We start from the raw sequence: 16,630 nt of genomic DNA, 5'->3' as shown, positions 1-16,630 counted from the left end.
TAGAGAACTTGTGAGTTAATGAAAGAAAACAAGACAAAATGAAATGAAAGAATTAACATTAAAGTGGAATGAAGAATTAAGTGCAAGCAAGGAATGGGTAAACATTCTGAAGAGAGGAGGGAAAAAAGAGAGACAAACTAAAAGAGAAGGTGGAACTAAGAGAACGAACCAACAAGAGGAGGATGAACCGAAAACAGAAAGCAGTTAAACACATGCAAAGGCGAATGATAAGATAGCGGAACAAAGAAAAAGTGATAGAATAATGCATAATCGAAAGAGCACTCCCATTGTACTCGCAAGGAAAGATAGTCGTCAGAAAGCTTGTTCGTGTTTGGTGACAAAATATAGAAGAATTGCGTGTGGAGTTTAGCGGAAATGAATGAAGATATAATGTATGAAACTCACGGATAATAATAATAGCTAATATTTACTATGTTTAATTGATTTAATTATAAATAGTCTCTCATATTAAAGGCCTTTGGATATGCAGTAAAAGTATACGTACCCAGTTTCATCTCTTCACCTTGTTAAAAGTTATAGAGATAACCTGTGCGATTTTAAATTCAAAATTTTCTTAAGCATATGTCTTATGACTAAAACAGGAAATCAGGAAAGGAATATAGTACTGTAATGCAGCACCGCTATATTTTATTTGACTCTGAATACATTCTTATTACTACTTGATAACATTTAATACCTATACTAGATCAAACATGTTAAAATGATAATGAAGAAAAAATCCTCCTGTAATTTTAGTGTCTTTTTTTGCACATTTCTCAGAGTATGTTTTAAAAACAATACTAAATATGGCCTATTTTCTTATGTAATTCTTAATATAATTTAGGAAATAATACTAAAACAGCGTGCCTGTGTTCAACTAACGCTTATGCAGAATAATCTGATTTTTATATTTCTGAATTTTTCATAGGAATGGTTTGTAGTTACAAAGTGAAAAGCAAATTGTAGTTCAAAGTATCAAGTTTTGTTACTTTTCAGTAATCTAATTATTTAGTTTATAAACAGTATTTCTGAAGTTGTATGCTTTCGATTCTATATTTAACATATTTAGTAGGAAAAAAATGTTCAATCTAAGAATTGAGAGGCAGAGGTAGGTATCACTACAAACTATCGAAATTGAAATAAAGCAGCGTTTCTTAATAATTTTCAGTTTTTGGCATATTAGTTTCGTAAATTAAAACTCTACTCCACACTATAAAAATTTAACGATTTTTTTCAGGTTAATTTTATTTTTATTATTTTTATATTTAGATTTATATTTATTTCTATCGTAAAGAAAGTGCATAACCTATGAAGAACTGTTTTGTTTGTTTGTTTGCTTTGTTTTGTTTTCATAAAGCATTAAGTTTCTCCCGGCACAATAGTGTGCCGTGATACACCATTTCAAAATGGCTCATTGGTTGCAATTGAATTTAGGATCCGTTTCAGCGCTTGGGCCTACAGTTTAAGATAGAATCCGAACCAATAAAATGCGTTCAAATTTCAAGACTCTCCCACCGGGAATCGAAAACAGAATCTCGTGGACTGAAGACGCAGACTAACCAGTACATCAGCAACAAAAGTCTTGAAAATAAGTTAGATAAGCTGTCTAAGTACTGTTTACTGGTATACCTGTCATCTATAGGAGTTATGCTTTAAGTATAATTTATTGTGGATATCTTAAATGGGTTTAGTGTTAACGTTCCTTTCAGAACCTGAACTATGTGAGACCTCGAGCTACAATTTAACATGATCTCCTATTGGTAATTGAACCCGGATCTTCCGCACCAAAGGCATGTTTGCTAACCAGATAACCGCGGAAGAGCACGCATATATAATTAAAATACATATTTTTTAAAGTTAATTATATTTTCTGTGTGGAGGTAAGGACTTCGATTTATCAGATGAAAGTGGAAATAGCGTCCTCTGGTTCTCAATACTTCAGTTGTTTAGCATTAAGTTATGTTCTCTGAACTAGGTTCAATATTGTTTTCATTGTAATTAAATCATTGAGAAATTTGAATCGTTAGTAGCAAAAGTAATATCAATGATATTTTAAATAAAACTAGCCATAAACAAATTTTGAATATTTATTGTTACACATATCCGATTTCAAAGATTCTTAAAATGCAAATATATTAGGTAAAAAGAGAATTGAGTGAATAAAAATTAGAAATTTCATGATTTTTAATTATTTCTAACATGTATTGAAGTGACTTGACCCTTGTCAGAATTTGAAAATTCAAAGGATTATATTAGCCGCGCCTTTGTTTTAAACAAATGGAATCTTAAAAAGTCTGCACTCCTACTTTCGGAACAGCAAAATATAGCAAAATGTATTACCTGTTCTTTTTTTTAACCGATACTTACTGGCTGTGATGATTTACAAAGACTTTCTTCAGGATAACTTACAATACACGGAGAAGTATAATAGCATTGTGAATATACTGACAACTCACATTGATCATAAACGGAGATATGACTCTAGGAGGAATTCCCTCGTCCCACCTTCTATTGGCAAGAGAAGAAGCATTTGACGTTTCTTTTGTTATTAGGGTTATTGGTTAGTTTCAAACTATTTGTGTGGTGGCTAAGTATATATAATAGTCTGTTTCATTTAACGAATTTACCTTTCTCATTACCAGGGAAACCTATAGACATAGTACAGCTGATATGCATAATATTGTTACGCAAATGGAAATCTTCTTTGGGACGCAGGATCCAACGGAAGATGACTACGCATACCTCGTAGAACCTAGGTTCAATTACGCAAGGTAATAAATATCATGCAAGCAGAGGTTCTATCAAGCACTGGAATAAAAAAAGGAAAAACAATTATAATTTTCTTGAAATATAAGGTTTGCGCAAACGAAAGTGAGATTTCGTTTAATCCTATAATAGTTCATTGGATAAAATATATGTGAATTTACAGAAAGTAAGCAAAATAAAGGATTATATATCAGCGATGATAGTCATCTTGTTGGTTCGTGTAAGTATCTCAGCACGTCACTATATTGTGGATCTATCAGCAAAGAACGTACGTGGTTGGCTGCAGAACCAGTCGTCCACGGCGTCACGGACTTCAGCATCTTTGGATAATTGAAGGCTATTCAGCTCTAAATCTTTATACTTGCTGGAGGACAGATTGGTGTTGTACGTTGTATGGTTGGATATCTCCCATTGTAAGGGTCACAGCACGTCTTGACACATAATTATACCAAAGTACCTGAATAATGTATTGAATTACAGACACTCATTCACATACACGTTCGTCATACAACGATCATTTTCGGTACAAATAACACCTTTTGCCATCATTTTCGGTACAAGTAACACCTTTTGCCATCAAAAATTGAATAACCATCGCGAAGCATGCTTGACACGTTTACAGGACCGTTCCTCATACAAACAGCACAGTGATACCCGCCAGCAGTTGTCAGCTGGTCCCTGACATAAAACGTCGTTTAAAGGCACAAACACAAATCTCTGTCTAATAAAGCAACGTCGTAACTATAAATTCTCACTTTCATTTGTGTAACCAGTATATATATATTGAACAAGAATGTGTACTTTAGTTTGTAATTTCTTCATACATGGATAAACTGTATTTAAGTTACTTCCATATTTTCATCTTTTGTAAACTATTGTCAAAAATTAAGGAACGATACTGTAAATGAATCAGTAGATGTTGTAAGGTCGTTAATCGAAACTTCTTTTCTTATTGATGGGATATAATTTCAGGGGAAAAAGTTCTTGTTAAAAGATGTTCTATTATTGTGACATGAAATGAGAGGCGTATCAACGGAAAATGGCACCTATGGGTTGGATATCACATTAGATCCAAATATTAGACTCTTATATCTTAATATTAAGTAATTTTAGCAAACGGCCATAAGAGAGCGGTTGATGTTCTGGGAAGGTTGTGAGTCTTAATTACCTGACCAGATATTCCAACAAGGTGTTTTCTACCTTCTCACCAGAAAAATATTTTGCATGGCTTTTTTTAGCCTCCATCTTATCCCTGTTACTGTACTGTTATTGTAATTTCCTCAGGTATTATTATTACTGAATGTACCTGAAATTGTATTAATGCATTTTGTTCTGTAAGAACGTGGTTAGTAAGAAAGATCTCTTACTGGTCTGGAAGTACTTTCAACTTAGCTTTATTATTTGTATTCACTATCAATAAGAATATTTCACCGAATTCCATAGTTTCAGCAGAACGTAAAAACAAAGTAAAGAAAACTAATTTAATAAAAATGCTAGTCATACTAATCTATCATATTCTAGATGCACTTCTGTCTGAAATGTGACAGCTGGACTACTATATTTTAACACCGTCCGGGGTTAGAGCAATCTACTCAAAACGAGTTGATGGAGCTGCTTTAAGTGAAATCTTTCATTGAAATGGACATCACAAATAACTTTCAAATATCAAACTTTTAGAGTTATATCAATTTTACATGCTAACAGTTCAAATAAATTAGCTATGAAAAAATAATTATACCAGCCATGGAATTATTCCTCAACAGTAATTAATTTCAAAATATTAACCTTTTTAATTTGAAAATATTATTAGCAGAAACGGCTCTTGAGGTAAGTCATATCGGTAAAGTTTGAATTTTAACGTTTTGATCTAAAGGAAGCTTCAGAAAGCTACATACGAGAATTAGAATATTAAATTAGATTTATTCCCTTAACTCATTGTCAGTGTTCGTAGTTTGAGAAAAATTTCGCTAATCTAGGGAAATTTCGTAGGTAAATATAGCAAAAAGAGAAAAAGATATTCTTTTTCGATAAAATGTAGAAATCCAGGGAAATTCTCGCGCTGATTGATTGACCAATATAAATGGTTAAATTTTTCTTTGGTCTTCAGAAAGAAATCAACGCAATACAGTAGTGTGTGTTCAAAATAGCTTAATTTGTACCCATTGTTGATTGGGTGTACTTGTGTATTTTTTGTTAAAAAAGTGAAGGAAAAAGTGAAAAAAAGAAGCTAAAAAAGCAAATGTGGTTGACCCTTCTTTTAATATAGCTAATTAATCTTATTGCATAACTTATGTCATAGGAATTGGACACTCAACAAACTAGGGAAAATTTGGTAAGAAAAGGGAAATTTTGTGTCAGTCAAGGGAAATATTCTTCGGGAAATGCTGCTCGTAGTGGTAAAATTAAAATCTTAACCTATGTAACTTTCCTTAAGAATTCACCACTCAGTAAATTACTTGGGAGCTCAGAAGTAGAAGACTCACCTTAGCGTGAGAATTCTTCTGTATGAATTGACTACCATTTTACATTTTCTAGTTATTTCCTTATTATTCTTATCACTAAGATTTTTAGTAATCGAGATACAGATATTTACACAATCGTTCAATCTTTGTATTTCTTCTTCGGGAGTTGGTTGTCCATTACTTTTGTTTCTATTTAACATTCATTTTAGTCCACTTTTTATTATTTCCTTACTCAATTCTTCCATTGAGGTTTGTAAGTCCCCTGTACCTGAAAGAAAGATGATTATATTGTAATGTTGGGTAGAGTCAAATGATAGACCGGGTGTCTTTTCCCCTTCACCAAGTTTTATTACAAAATATAATATAATAAATACAAGTGTCTCTAATTCAATGTCTCTTCCTCAATGACCAAGTGAAGGAATACTAAATGTTTTGCCGGGTGCCCCTTCCACTCATGGCAGTTTCCAGAACACTTTGGCAGGTTGCAGGTTAGACTTTGATTATAAGTGTAAGATGGATCCCTAGCCCAATGCGACATAGGGTAAGGAAGAGGTGCTCCTAGTCCACAGCGACATAGGAAGGTAAAAGTTAGGCGATTAGTTGGTCGACTGATGCTGGGTCCCTCGGCGGTCCTCCTTTTATTTGTCCTCCTCGGGTCCTTCCTTGAGGTCCGTCTGCTTTCGGTGTTCCTCGGTGTCTTCCGTGTTGGCCTGTTGTCTGCTAGGTTGTTTGTAATTATTAGCACGTGTTGAGCTGGCTCGTGCATCTGTTGTGATGTGGGGATCCTTGCAATAAGGCAAATCTGAAGTTATTTGAGTATTCACTATTAATTTGATCCCAATTTAATTCCGGAACACTTGTTTTACTGCAGAGAATTTAAAAAAAAATAATAACTACACGTGTCTCATTTCTCTTCAAATTTTGAATTCTTTTGAGATCGAGTGTAGCACTTGAGTTTCTATTTTGTAGTAATTTAATATAGGCACTTTCGACACTTAGACGTTTAAATTATTTAAGTATTACTGCCAATGAAACTTAATCGAAAGGCTTTGCAACGTCTATGAAACCTAAACACAGCGGAAATTAGTATGCAATACTTACTTCCTTAACTTCGTTTTAAAAACTTGTATAAGGTCAAATTACTTTACGCGATTAGATTTTGTATCTCTTTCTACTTCATTGAAAGTAAGTTAGTGAACACTTTGAGAGCAAATTGATTGTCGCAAATTTTCAACATTTTAGGTATCTTCTTTCTTGTGTAACATAGCAACAATGGAATTATTCCGAGTGAAAAATATATCTTTCTTGATGAAGAATAATGAAAATAATTTTGCAACTTTTATGTTTACTCTCGAGAAAGTAATAATAGAAGAGCAACAATGATGATCATGAAAAAAATTCGAATTCGAGATTTCAACAGATTTATTTGCTTCATGGTCCTTACATGCCGAGAAAGTGATTTTTAGATGTTCGTCCCGATGTAAATATTTCTACTTACCTAGGGGCCATACCGTTCAATGTATACACAGAGACAGAGACCAAATTTTAAGCTAAAGGTTATCTCTAGATAAGTTTTTCGAATTTTCCTCCTGACTACAAAACTAAAACTAGTTTAGTGAATGGTAAAAATAAGAAAACTGTAATTTTTTTCAAAAACGGCTCTAACGAAATTGTTTATATTTCATACATCAATATTTCATGTATTGTAGTATAAATCATTTCTCTTGGAAGTTTCTAGTAGAAGTATTTTCCTCTCGACGATAATTTCTTTTATATATGATTTCCTCAAATACGACTAATGTGATTACTTTTATTCCATAAGACAAATTTTCAGTAATAACACAGATATATGGCATGAGTCATTTCTCATGAAAAAAGAAAAAAACAAATGACAGTTTGCTTTTGGAGTGAGTTTTTCTTTGGACGAAGTTTTCTGAAAACACCTTATAATTTTGTTCGTTCGTACAAATGAGTATTTCAGTGACAAGTGCAGCATAATATGATTTAAAAGACATTAGAAGAAGAAAGTTTAGTGTAATGACCCGTACCTTTTATTTTAAATTTGTTCCCTCCGTCCTCATTTAATAACATATACTGAGATTCTATCAAATGTTGAAGGTCATCCTCTGCTTCTTCAATTGTCTTTTGAACTTCGACATGTTTATATTTATAATTGCATCCTTCTCTCTAGTTGCAATTTCATCAGGTCTGTTTACCGCTATAAGTTTTTTTCTTCCTATCATGTGTAACCACTCGCTTTTCTTCTAGTTCTATTCCACTTATCATTCTCATACTTTTATAGTTAACAAAGTTCCCAATTTTTGTTCCAATCACTATTGTTTTCGCATTTTTTAATTATTATTTTCATCCAACCTTTTCGACACCTTACTAACTCGGTTGAAAAATGTAAAAGTGAACAAGGATTTTCTGGGTTATTCACGCCAAACAAATGTCGGAATGGTACCTAATATAATGATCCCAGGCTGCTTTCTTCCTTCCCCATTCCTTTCTTCCTCCGCGACTCCCCGGGTAGTGTGATCGCCGAGGAACGTTATTTTTCATATGTGACAGGCTAATATGACCATAGATGTCGAAAGTCCAGGAACCGAATTTTTAACCCTTGACACTTTTTTCTAAGATTTTCTATTATCCTGTTGATATTCGTTTTATATTCTACTACAAAAGTCATATCATCTGCACAACGAATAATCTTAATCCGTTTTCTCTATATAGACCTGTCTCCTTTACTCCTAAATAAATATTGAATTCCAGTTACAACGTACTCGGACATTTTTCTGCTATCCTAAAGCTTACTCTTTCGTTCACACATTAACTTATTAATTCTTCTATGAGCTTTCTATACCCCAACTCAACCTTCTTTAACGGTCTATCGACACATCATTTTCTTTTCTTTTCTTTCCTTTTATATTTTAGTTTCTTGGTCAAATACATTTTCTATACTAATTGAACACTACATATACTTCTACAGCTATCATATAAAATTTCTCCTAATTATATCAATTTTAAACAAGCAGCATACCAAATCTAATTACTAATACCTCATTAAAATATAGGAATGGTTGAAAATATACGAATTTAAGTTGAAATTACACACAAAAAAGCTTTCATTTTAATATTCTCATATGCTACACTACTTATAATTATCGCCCTCTCCGCTACTATAGGGATTGGCATGTGCGTCTTTGGTGAACGGAGTTCTTAGTTCGAATTCCGGTGTTGATTTAGAAATTGTTGATTTCTAAATCTAGTGCACCCAAATAACGTGTGATATAACTCTAACCTAATTTTTTTACACGTTCCCCTGACGTAGGGTGTAACTTACGGGGAGTGTATTCCCACGTCATTTTGGCGCACGGTGTAGTTGTACGACTATTTTATGCATATTTGTAAGGTGAATGAAATTTAAAATAGTCCCTTTGAATCGTTCAGTTATACTTTTTTCATTAACCAGCTTCGTAATATATATATATTTGACCCTTCTATGTTTGTAATAAACATATCAATACTTTAGCACATGTTAATGTAAGCAGCACCATTCTAAACAGAAGTACAATTTTTTGAACGTATTTGTATATGTATGTTTGAATGGATGACTAATTTTCGCAAATAATGTCCGAAACTACTCAACTGATTTTGCTTATACAGAGTGTCCAATATAAAATGCAACCCGGAGTTTGGGATAGTAGAACTTTTGAACCGGAAGCGGTACACAAATAATGGTTATACCAAAATGAAACCTTGTTCATGCATATATTTTTAAACTAGGAAGCAACGATTGAATGCACTTGGAACCACACAGTGTTTCCAGATGTAACCGAAGGGGTACTTAAATCATTTTTTTTTTTTTTTTTTACAAGACAGGCAAATTGACTCATAAGTCATACATATAGATCTTCTGTCGTTAATTTTCAGTTTGTATAGTTGGAGTAGCTTCGAAACTGTGGAATGGAAAAAAGAAATTTTCATTTCCACCGATAACTAATCGGATGAGGCCTCTGTAAGGAGTTACTTGGGAAAATGTGGTTTTCATAAATTAACATTTTGAATTGGCAACAGTGCTGATGTTTCAGTGCATCAAAAGGTGTGTTAAGGACCTGTCTACATTATGCAATTCCTGAAAACAATGAAAAAGACACTTTGAAATTGTCATGATAAAACTTTTACTTACATGCACCCGGCATCATTGCTATTCATCACGAACTAAATTGTCAGTTCTACGGCAGATTCTGGAAGTGAACCTGTTTTGATTCAATGAATAGCAGTGTTGCCGAGTGCATGTAAGTAAAAGTTATAAGCAGTGATATAAGCAAAACCGCTAACCTCAAAACTGCTAAAACGTAAAGAAGTTATGAAAAAACATAAAGATCAGCAGACAGTAAGCACTAGTATTGTACAGTTTGGTAGCACAAATAAAGTGCGAAAAATATTTTTAAAAAAAAATAAATAGACGCCAAAAAGTGCGATAAAATTATAATACAATGTTACATAATACATCAGTATTAGCCTTCATTTTTAAGTCGGTGCAAATATCCCATTATTACATACGAGAAAATATATAGAAGACTTACGCCTTTAGCAAAATGAAACCTTATTTTGATTTGTGCTTTTTTTATCTGTGTCCACCAGACAGCACTTCCCAGGGACGTCTTCCCAAAATCCTGAACACGGAAAAACCCAATGAGATCCCTATGGGATAACTTGGTCGGAAATTCTTGGGAAATACAACATCCCTTCGATGTCCCACTGGGACTACTGCGGGAATTTTTCTATCCTAAAGTTGTCCCATTTTTATCCTGTAGGATGATTCTGTTTTCGCGAATCTAGGCGGAGATAGAGACGTCCGTAGGACATCATATCTCTTGTCTGGTAAGTTTCGGTTTTACCTGGGGCGTCCTAACGTCCTGGCGGGATATCCTCAGGATTTCCTATGGACGTTCTTGTAATGTGTAGGTAGCGTATTTCCATCATTGTAAAGTTAGTTATTTCTAATATTTCTAAGCAACTAGATATGATGATTTAATTCGTTTATATTTTTAAAATTATATTTTGTTTGTCTAATGTAGATTCGGACTTAATATAGTCATTTCTAATAACAGAGCTGTTATTTTCTAAAAGTAATTAATAGATTGGTGAAACTGAAATATACATATAAATCTATGTAGAACAACAGAGAAGAAAGAAAGCAAATGATTGTTTATGCAAGTTGTAATCATCGTGAACTCTTTTGAGCTATGTCCTCTCGGAATTTATTTTTCCTTACTGGTAATAAAATTAGACTACAAAAAGCAATTTTTTTACCACCTTAAATCATTCCGTTTTATCGTAAATTGAAGTAATTGAATTCAAAAAAGATTGTTATTGGCACGATCTAGTTCTAGACAATGACGCTGACCTGAATGCAACATTTATGGAGAACAATTTGGGTAACACGTCTTCAAATCGTATGGTGTGCCTTAAGCGATATTTAGTAACGTGTTATTGTCAGGGTCAAACTACTCGCTGAGCAAAACAATGCGTTTATTGTGTATATATATATATATATATATATATATATATATATATATATATATATATATATGTATGTTTATATATATATATATATATATATATATATATATATATATATATATATATATATATATATATATATATATGTGTGTGTGTGTGTGTGTGTGTGTGTGTGTGTAACAGTTTCACCAACTATCCACTTCGGCTTCATCAGACATTATAAATACACAGATTTAATATAAGAGACATCGAAATAATTTTCTGATTCCTGATTGACTACCATAGACTACCACAGCCAATCCCCTTTCACCAGAAACTAAAATATAAAACAGAAACAAAAATTACTGTTCACCTCCGCTCTGTTGAAAATATATACATTCATTTCTAATAACTAGGCGTAATCTAATTAACAAAATTATCTTTACAATTAACATCTTTAAATATGAATACTAATTAAGTAATATAAATAATAAATAAAAATAAATAAATAAGTAAGTAATAATACTAAACTTACAAAAATAAACCTATACAATTAACTTTTTTTTTTAATCTTTAAGGCTCCTAAATAACTTATACCGCTGTTCATCAATTTTAAGTCCAGTGTTACAGTTCATAAGTCAATCACCTTTTATTTCAATAAATGTTGCTTCTTTCCATTTTCTAACTTTCTTTCCTCTTGGCCCAGCACTTTCACTTCACTCCAATTAACTGAATGTCCCATGTCTCTTATATGTTTGTAGACAGCATTTCTATCTCGCACCAACATAATGTTGTCCTAAAAATAAAAAAAATAAGTTTTAAAAAAGATATGGTTACATAACGTAAGCAAACAAGAAGTGAGGTAGTAAAAATGAGATTGTAAAATATAATGTAATATTATGTCAGAATTAGTAAAATATAATGTAATATTACATCAAGAAATGTTCTTGTTCCTTGTAGATTTTCTCAAAACTAAAGAGTTACGCTCTTACTTCAATGTGTTTACTTTGGGTATAACTCAAGGGAGTTGATTTTCGTGAAAAACTGAATATCGTAAGTTTCCTTCTTAGCTATCGTCCTCATGATATCAACATGGAACGGAAAATAATTTTCTATGAATGATTGCGGTAAATGTTTCTTCCAGCACTCAGCATATCTTCCAGTAAAGAAAAGATGTGTATTCGTGTGAGAACTCGAAGGCAATATGAGCAGTCAACTAAAAATTTTACTTAAATGGAATATAACTACAAGAGAAGGTTAGAAAAAACCTTGAACATAAAATAAATCAACTTTGTACCTATTAAATTCCCTAAAGTACTTCATTTTCAGAACGAAAGGTAAATAGATATTGTTATTTATTTACCAACCTGATATTTACGATCTCACAATATGTGAAGCAGGCTTAGTTGAACTTCAACCTTGATTGAGCCCAAAATGTGGCACGAAGGAGTGAAAGAAAAAATGTGTGTATCGCTAAACAATGCTACCATCTTCATTTCAATTTAATATCAACTTTCACAGATTTTTGAATAATAAAGTATGTTTCCACTCTGTACTTTTGAAGAAATAAAGAAAGGCATTTCATTGGAATCATCATGCATGCAGTCAAAAATCAAGTAATGCTTATAGTCTCATTAGCATATGCCTCAAACCCTATTTATTCATGTTGGAGCATAGTGGCTAAGTGGTAGATGGCTCATTTCTGGTTTATGATGTTCCTAGTTGAATCCCTTGTCAATGTGAGTTTGTGGTGCACAATATTATGTTCCTGTTTTTTCTTCGGGTTCTCCAGTTTATTCTCACATTTTCATCCTACCAATTCTCGTATAAATGGTTCACTTTCCTTAATTAATGCATATCCTTTAATCTACAGGGGATAATCGTGAAATGTAAAGCTAGAAATGTCATTTCATTTGATATTCCTGTACGGAACGGAAGATTGTGTAAAAGAACCAATCCTGAAATTGAGAGGAAAAGGTTGAGATTTAGTAGTGATAGAGCAGAAGTAATGGTATTGTCTTACTGAGACAATCAATTAAAGGTTAGTAGAAAAGGAAAAACAACAAAGTGAATCTAATGTTTATTGATCTAGGACAAAAAGAAGTGAATGAACTGAGAAATATTGATATGAGTGCTGTAGAAGATTACCTTGCGATGGAAAGATGGAAGGCTCATTAGAAAATTATATATGTTGACTATATAAGAGTTAGAATAATGGAAGAAATGATAGGGGAAAGTGTAACTGGAAAGGGAGGGCCCGACACGAACATTTTCTCTCACCATTTGTATATTTGTTTAGAGGAAATATTGAAGAATGGTTTACAAGGGAAGACGGTATTTCAGTTGAAACTATTAATATAGGAATAGATGTATACAGTTTGCGAATGATCTTGTTGATTTCGCTAAAGCATCTCAACCGAAATTAACGGAATGTTAAAAAAAAAAAAAAAAAAAAAACTTGAAAGAAAAAAACATATGTGATATTAGAAATGCTGATGAATAATAAACCTAACAGTGTAAATTTTAGAAAAAAAACAATTAACAAACTACAAGAAAATCTATAAATAAGAATAAAATAAATGACTCTAAATTAAATACCGAGTTACGCTGAAGTATATACAAAATATTAATATTTTAAAGTATTTTACTATATTATAATGAACCCTCGCTTTTATCAACGCTCAATATATATAAATCAACATGCATCTGTCTTTCTCACATCTTTGCACTTAATATTGCGGCGACCAACTGTGGAGAGCATTTTCATAATATAATATTGAGCAAAATTTGAATGTGTCACTTACCTAGGAACGTTCTCTGTTTCTACCACCAGTTGTGATCGATTTGCAGGCCACCTTTACTGACTATTGCCCGAAATCGGACATTCTATTTCAGGAGACTGCGTTGCATCTGGATCATTTGTATTGCATCTCACTCCTCTTTACAGACTTTACACAGACCAGTGACAGTGAGGGCTCCAGGATGAGTCAGGAGCCGCTTGAGTTCGAGAGCAAAAAAGTCCATTGGGCTGGACTCTTGACAGGAATGTCAGAGAAAGGAATTGCCGAAATCCCAGTTTCCTGTTTCGTATGGCGATAGAATTCCAACTATGTTTTCGCCGTGGCGGTAGATACCTTGTCTTGGTGCAGTTCAATCTGGTTCACGTCTTGTCCGTACAATTCTGAGATTTCATGCTGATCCATTTCACTCAGGGCATGAATCTGAGTACGCAGCATTGATTTTGACATTTTGCTCCATCTTTTGGAAATATAGTTTGCCCCTGTACTAGAAATCACCGTAATTTCCCTTCTGGGAAACGATTCTAGCTGCTCGCGTTGGTCTGGTGGGCCCAGGACTCTGTGCAGCATATTTCCGTATAATACGATTGACAGCGACACTACCTACAGGAAAATTAGGTACTTGCACATTTCTACGATGCGTGATGTCGTGTACTTAGCATCGGAAATAGCCACAATGAACTCCTCCCAGAATATGTTCAATTTCAGTGGTAGTAGACTACGCTTGACCAAACTACACTACTGTTTGACTAACGAGATACTGTTGCTTGCCTCCTGGAAATCTCACGGCGATGAGCTACGCATGTACGGTACAGTTGCACATTGACTTTGGCTCAATATAAATGAATCAACCTCTGTATATTATTTTTATACATTCAGGTTACTCAAGACGCTATAAAATAACGTAGTGAGAAAATATCAAAACTCTTTTGTTCTAACTTTTACAGAAATATTTAAGGAATAGTTCAGTCTATTAATATCGACTGATAATATAGATATGCGGAAACTGTTATCCATTACTATCCAGTAAACTAATGTCCAGTTCTTCGTCAAGTATATTGTCTTTCCTTTGCTAGGAAAAATTAAAAAAAAAAAAGAAAAAATCGCATAAGCAAATATCTTATTTGAAACAAGCAACTTAAATAGATGAAATTACGTTGGTACTGGCAAACGAACTTTGTCTTATTTCGAACAAAGAGGGATATGTTTTGCTTCAGACTTGTGTGTGTGTGTGTGTGTTAGGTTTTGTGCCTATACTGTAAGATTATTCTTCTGTGAAAATTGCAGAGTTACTGAAAATTTACTAGCATGCCGTTACTGTTTGACACTAATTAGGAGCAACGTAAAGAATGCTGTGGATATTAGGTCATTATTGATTGTTGATTTAGTATCAATCATTCATCTCATTCTTATTTAACAACATTGCAATGACAGTAAATTTGACAAGCATTCTTTGTAATATTACTGAAATATATTACAGTATAAAGCTACAGGAAAATTCATAAAATAAAACATGAGTTTTGTGTATAGACGGAAAGAAAAGGAAGGCAAAAAGTTACTGCAGTGAAGTGATCTACACTAGTTTTATTTCCGGAATAGTTCTAACGAACTTTCTTCTCTTAAGGGAAATACTCATTTTGGCGTGCGACTGCAAAGATTCTAACGTCACATCTTTTGCGTGTTTGTGAGAGACAGAGAAGCCAGGAAAAAAAAAAACTAATTCAAAACTTCCCACGTTTTTGGAAGTTTGCCTATGCAGAGAATCTATCGTATTTTCTTCTCCCACATTTTCTGTCTGCATCCAGGATGTAGGCAAGTTATCAGTGTTAGCGGTCTTTCTTACGTCACAAATGTTGGACTCCTCTTCTGCAGACGTCACACGATTTTTTTTTTTTGTACCGATTGCTTGCTTCTGTAACAAATTGTCAAGTTATCAGGAAACGGGTATTTTCTCGAGTGAAGTTTTCAATTTTGAAAAGTCACCAAAGAAAGTAGTGTGTCATCTCTGTGATTTCCATTTAGTTTTAACTTGTATAGTGACTTTTACAGAAGAAATACAGGGTGTTTCAGGAGATTATGGAAACATCTTGGTAGGTTGATGTGATTGGAGTTTATCGTCCCTTTCAGCACCGACGCTATATGTGACATGAACCTATGTTTCTTAAAAGTTGAATCTGAACTATCGTAATGTGTTCAAATTTTGAGGCTTTCCCATCGGTAATCGAACTCAGAACCACGTGCACGCAATAGCCATTAGACCAGAGAGGAGGCATTTGGTAGGCTATAGAACTGATTATTCCGAATAGAAAGAGTCATGTAAAGACGTTTCGAATACTCAAAAAAATATGATTTTTCATTGACGTTTTCATACAAAACATTTTAATGAGATATCGTGAAACTTTTGTTAAGTGACTATCGCTTGTTCAACTGATAACCGGTCAAGAGGAGACGTTGACATTTATTTAATTTAAAACAAATATGTCCATACAATCAAGGGCGCCGATCCTGGGGGGCGGGGGGCCCGGACCTCCCCAAAGCTCATCTCGGTCCCCTGTATTTTTATGAATATGTATTTTTCTATGAATTTTTTCTTCTTATATGTATTGTTATATGTATTTTTTATGAATGCCCCCCCCGAAAGTTATAGATAAATCGGCGCCCTTGTATACAATATCGTTGCGGACAATGCATAACACAATTAGTGGTGTCGCCCAAATCATTTAACAACCGGTTCCATAATTACTATACTAAGTTGATTAATATTGTTTATTTGACGACTTATTTGTACACTATTATTTATTCTAATGGCACTAGCAGTGGTGCCTTTTAATCATTTAAAGTGTCACGTCTGAACCACGGTACACTTTAATTGTCTCTTTGAAAGCTGGAAAGGAAAATTATCCTACTAGAGTGTCGAAAATAATACTAAGAAATTTATTTTCTGGATCAAGAGGTATAGAAACAATTTTAACAACAGGTTATGGACACCTGAGAGCTCTTAACAATCATCTCAAGTGGAGCCGTGAAAACTGGATGAATGATACCAGTGCACACAGTATTGGTACAGCAATGGTTCCTAATCGATCCCATAGGATT

At 33.4% G+C, this 16,630-nt stretch overlaps 1 protein-coding gene and 1 long non-coding RNA gene across 6 annotated transcripts in view; one reads left to right on the top strand and one right to left on the bottom strand.

The window, feature by feature from the left end:
* The window catches only part of LOC145688349 (cadherin-like and PC-esterase domain-containing protein 1), a 1,309,510-nt gene that overhangs the window by 773,204 nt on the left and 519,676 nt on the right, over positions 1-16,630 (top strand). For all 4 annotated transcript variants that reach the window (XM_081762492.1, XM_081762493.1, XM_081762494.1 and 1 more), the window contains one exon: positions 2,643-2,771. In XM_081762492.1, coding sequence (XP_081618618.1) covers positions 2,643-2,771 — 129 coding nt within the window. The remainder of the gene's footprint in view (positions 1-2,642; positions 2,772-16,630) is intronic.
* Positions 5,151-16,630, bottom strand: part of LOC145688351 (uncharacterized) — a 107,871-nt gene continuing 96,391 nt past the window's right edge. For both annotated transcript variants that reach the window (XR_014131883.1, XR_014131882.1), the window contains exons 2-3: positions 11,383-11,532; positions 5,151-5,496 (exon numbers count right to left, since the gene is read on the bottom strand). This is a non-coding gene — a long non-coding RNA (uncharacterized LOC145688351). The remainder of the gene's footprint in view (positions 5,497-11,382; positions 11,533-16,630) is intronic.

This window comes from Thermobia domestica, chromosome 6 (assembly GCF_964235325.1).
Source record: "Thermobia domestica chromosome 6, izTheDome1.hap1.1, whole genome shotgun sequence".
In the NCBI taxonomy this organism is placed as follows: domain Eukaryota; kingdom Metazoa; phylum Arthropoda; class Insecta; order Zygentoma; family Lepismatidae; genus Thermobia; species Thermobia domestica.
Note: the sequence above shows the minus strand (reverse complement) of the source record. Positions and strands in the feature narration are given on the sequence as shown.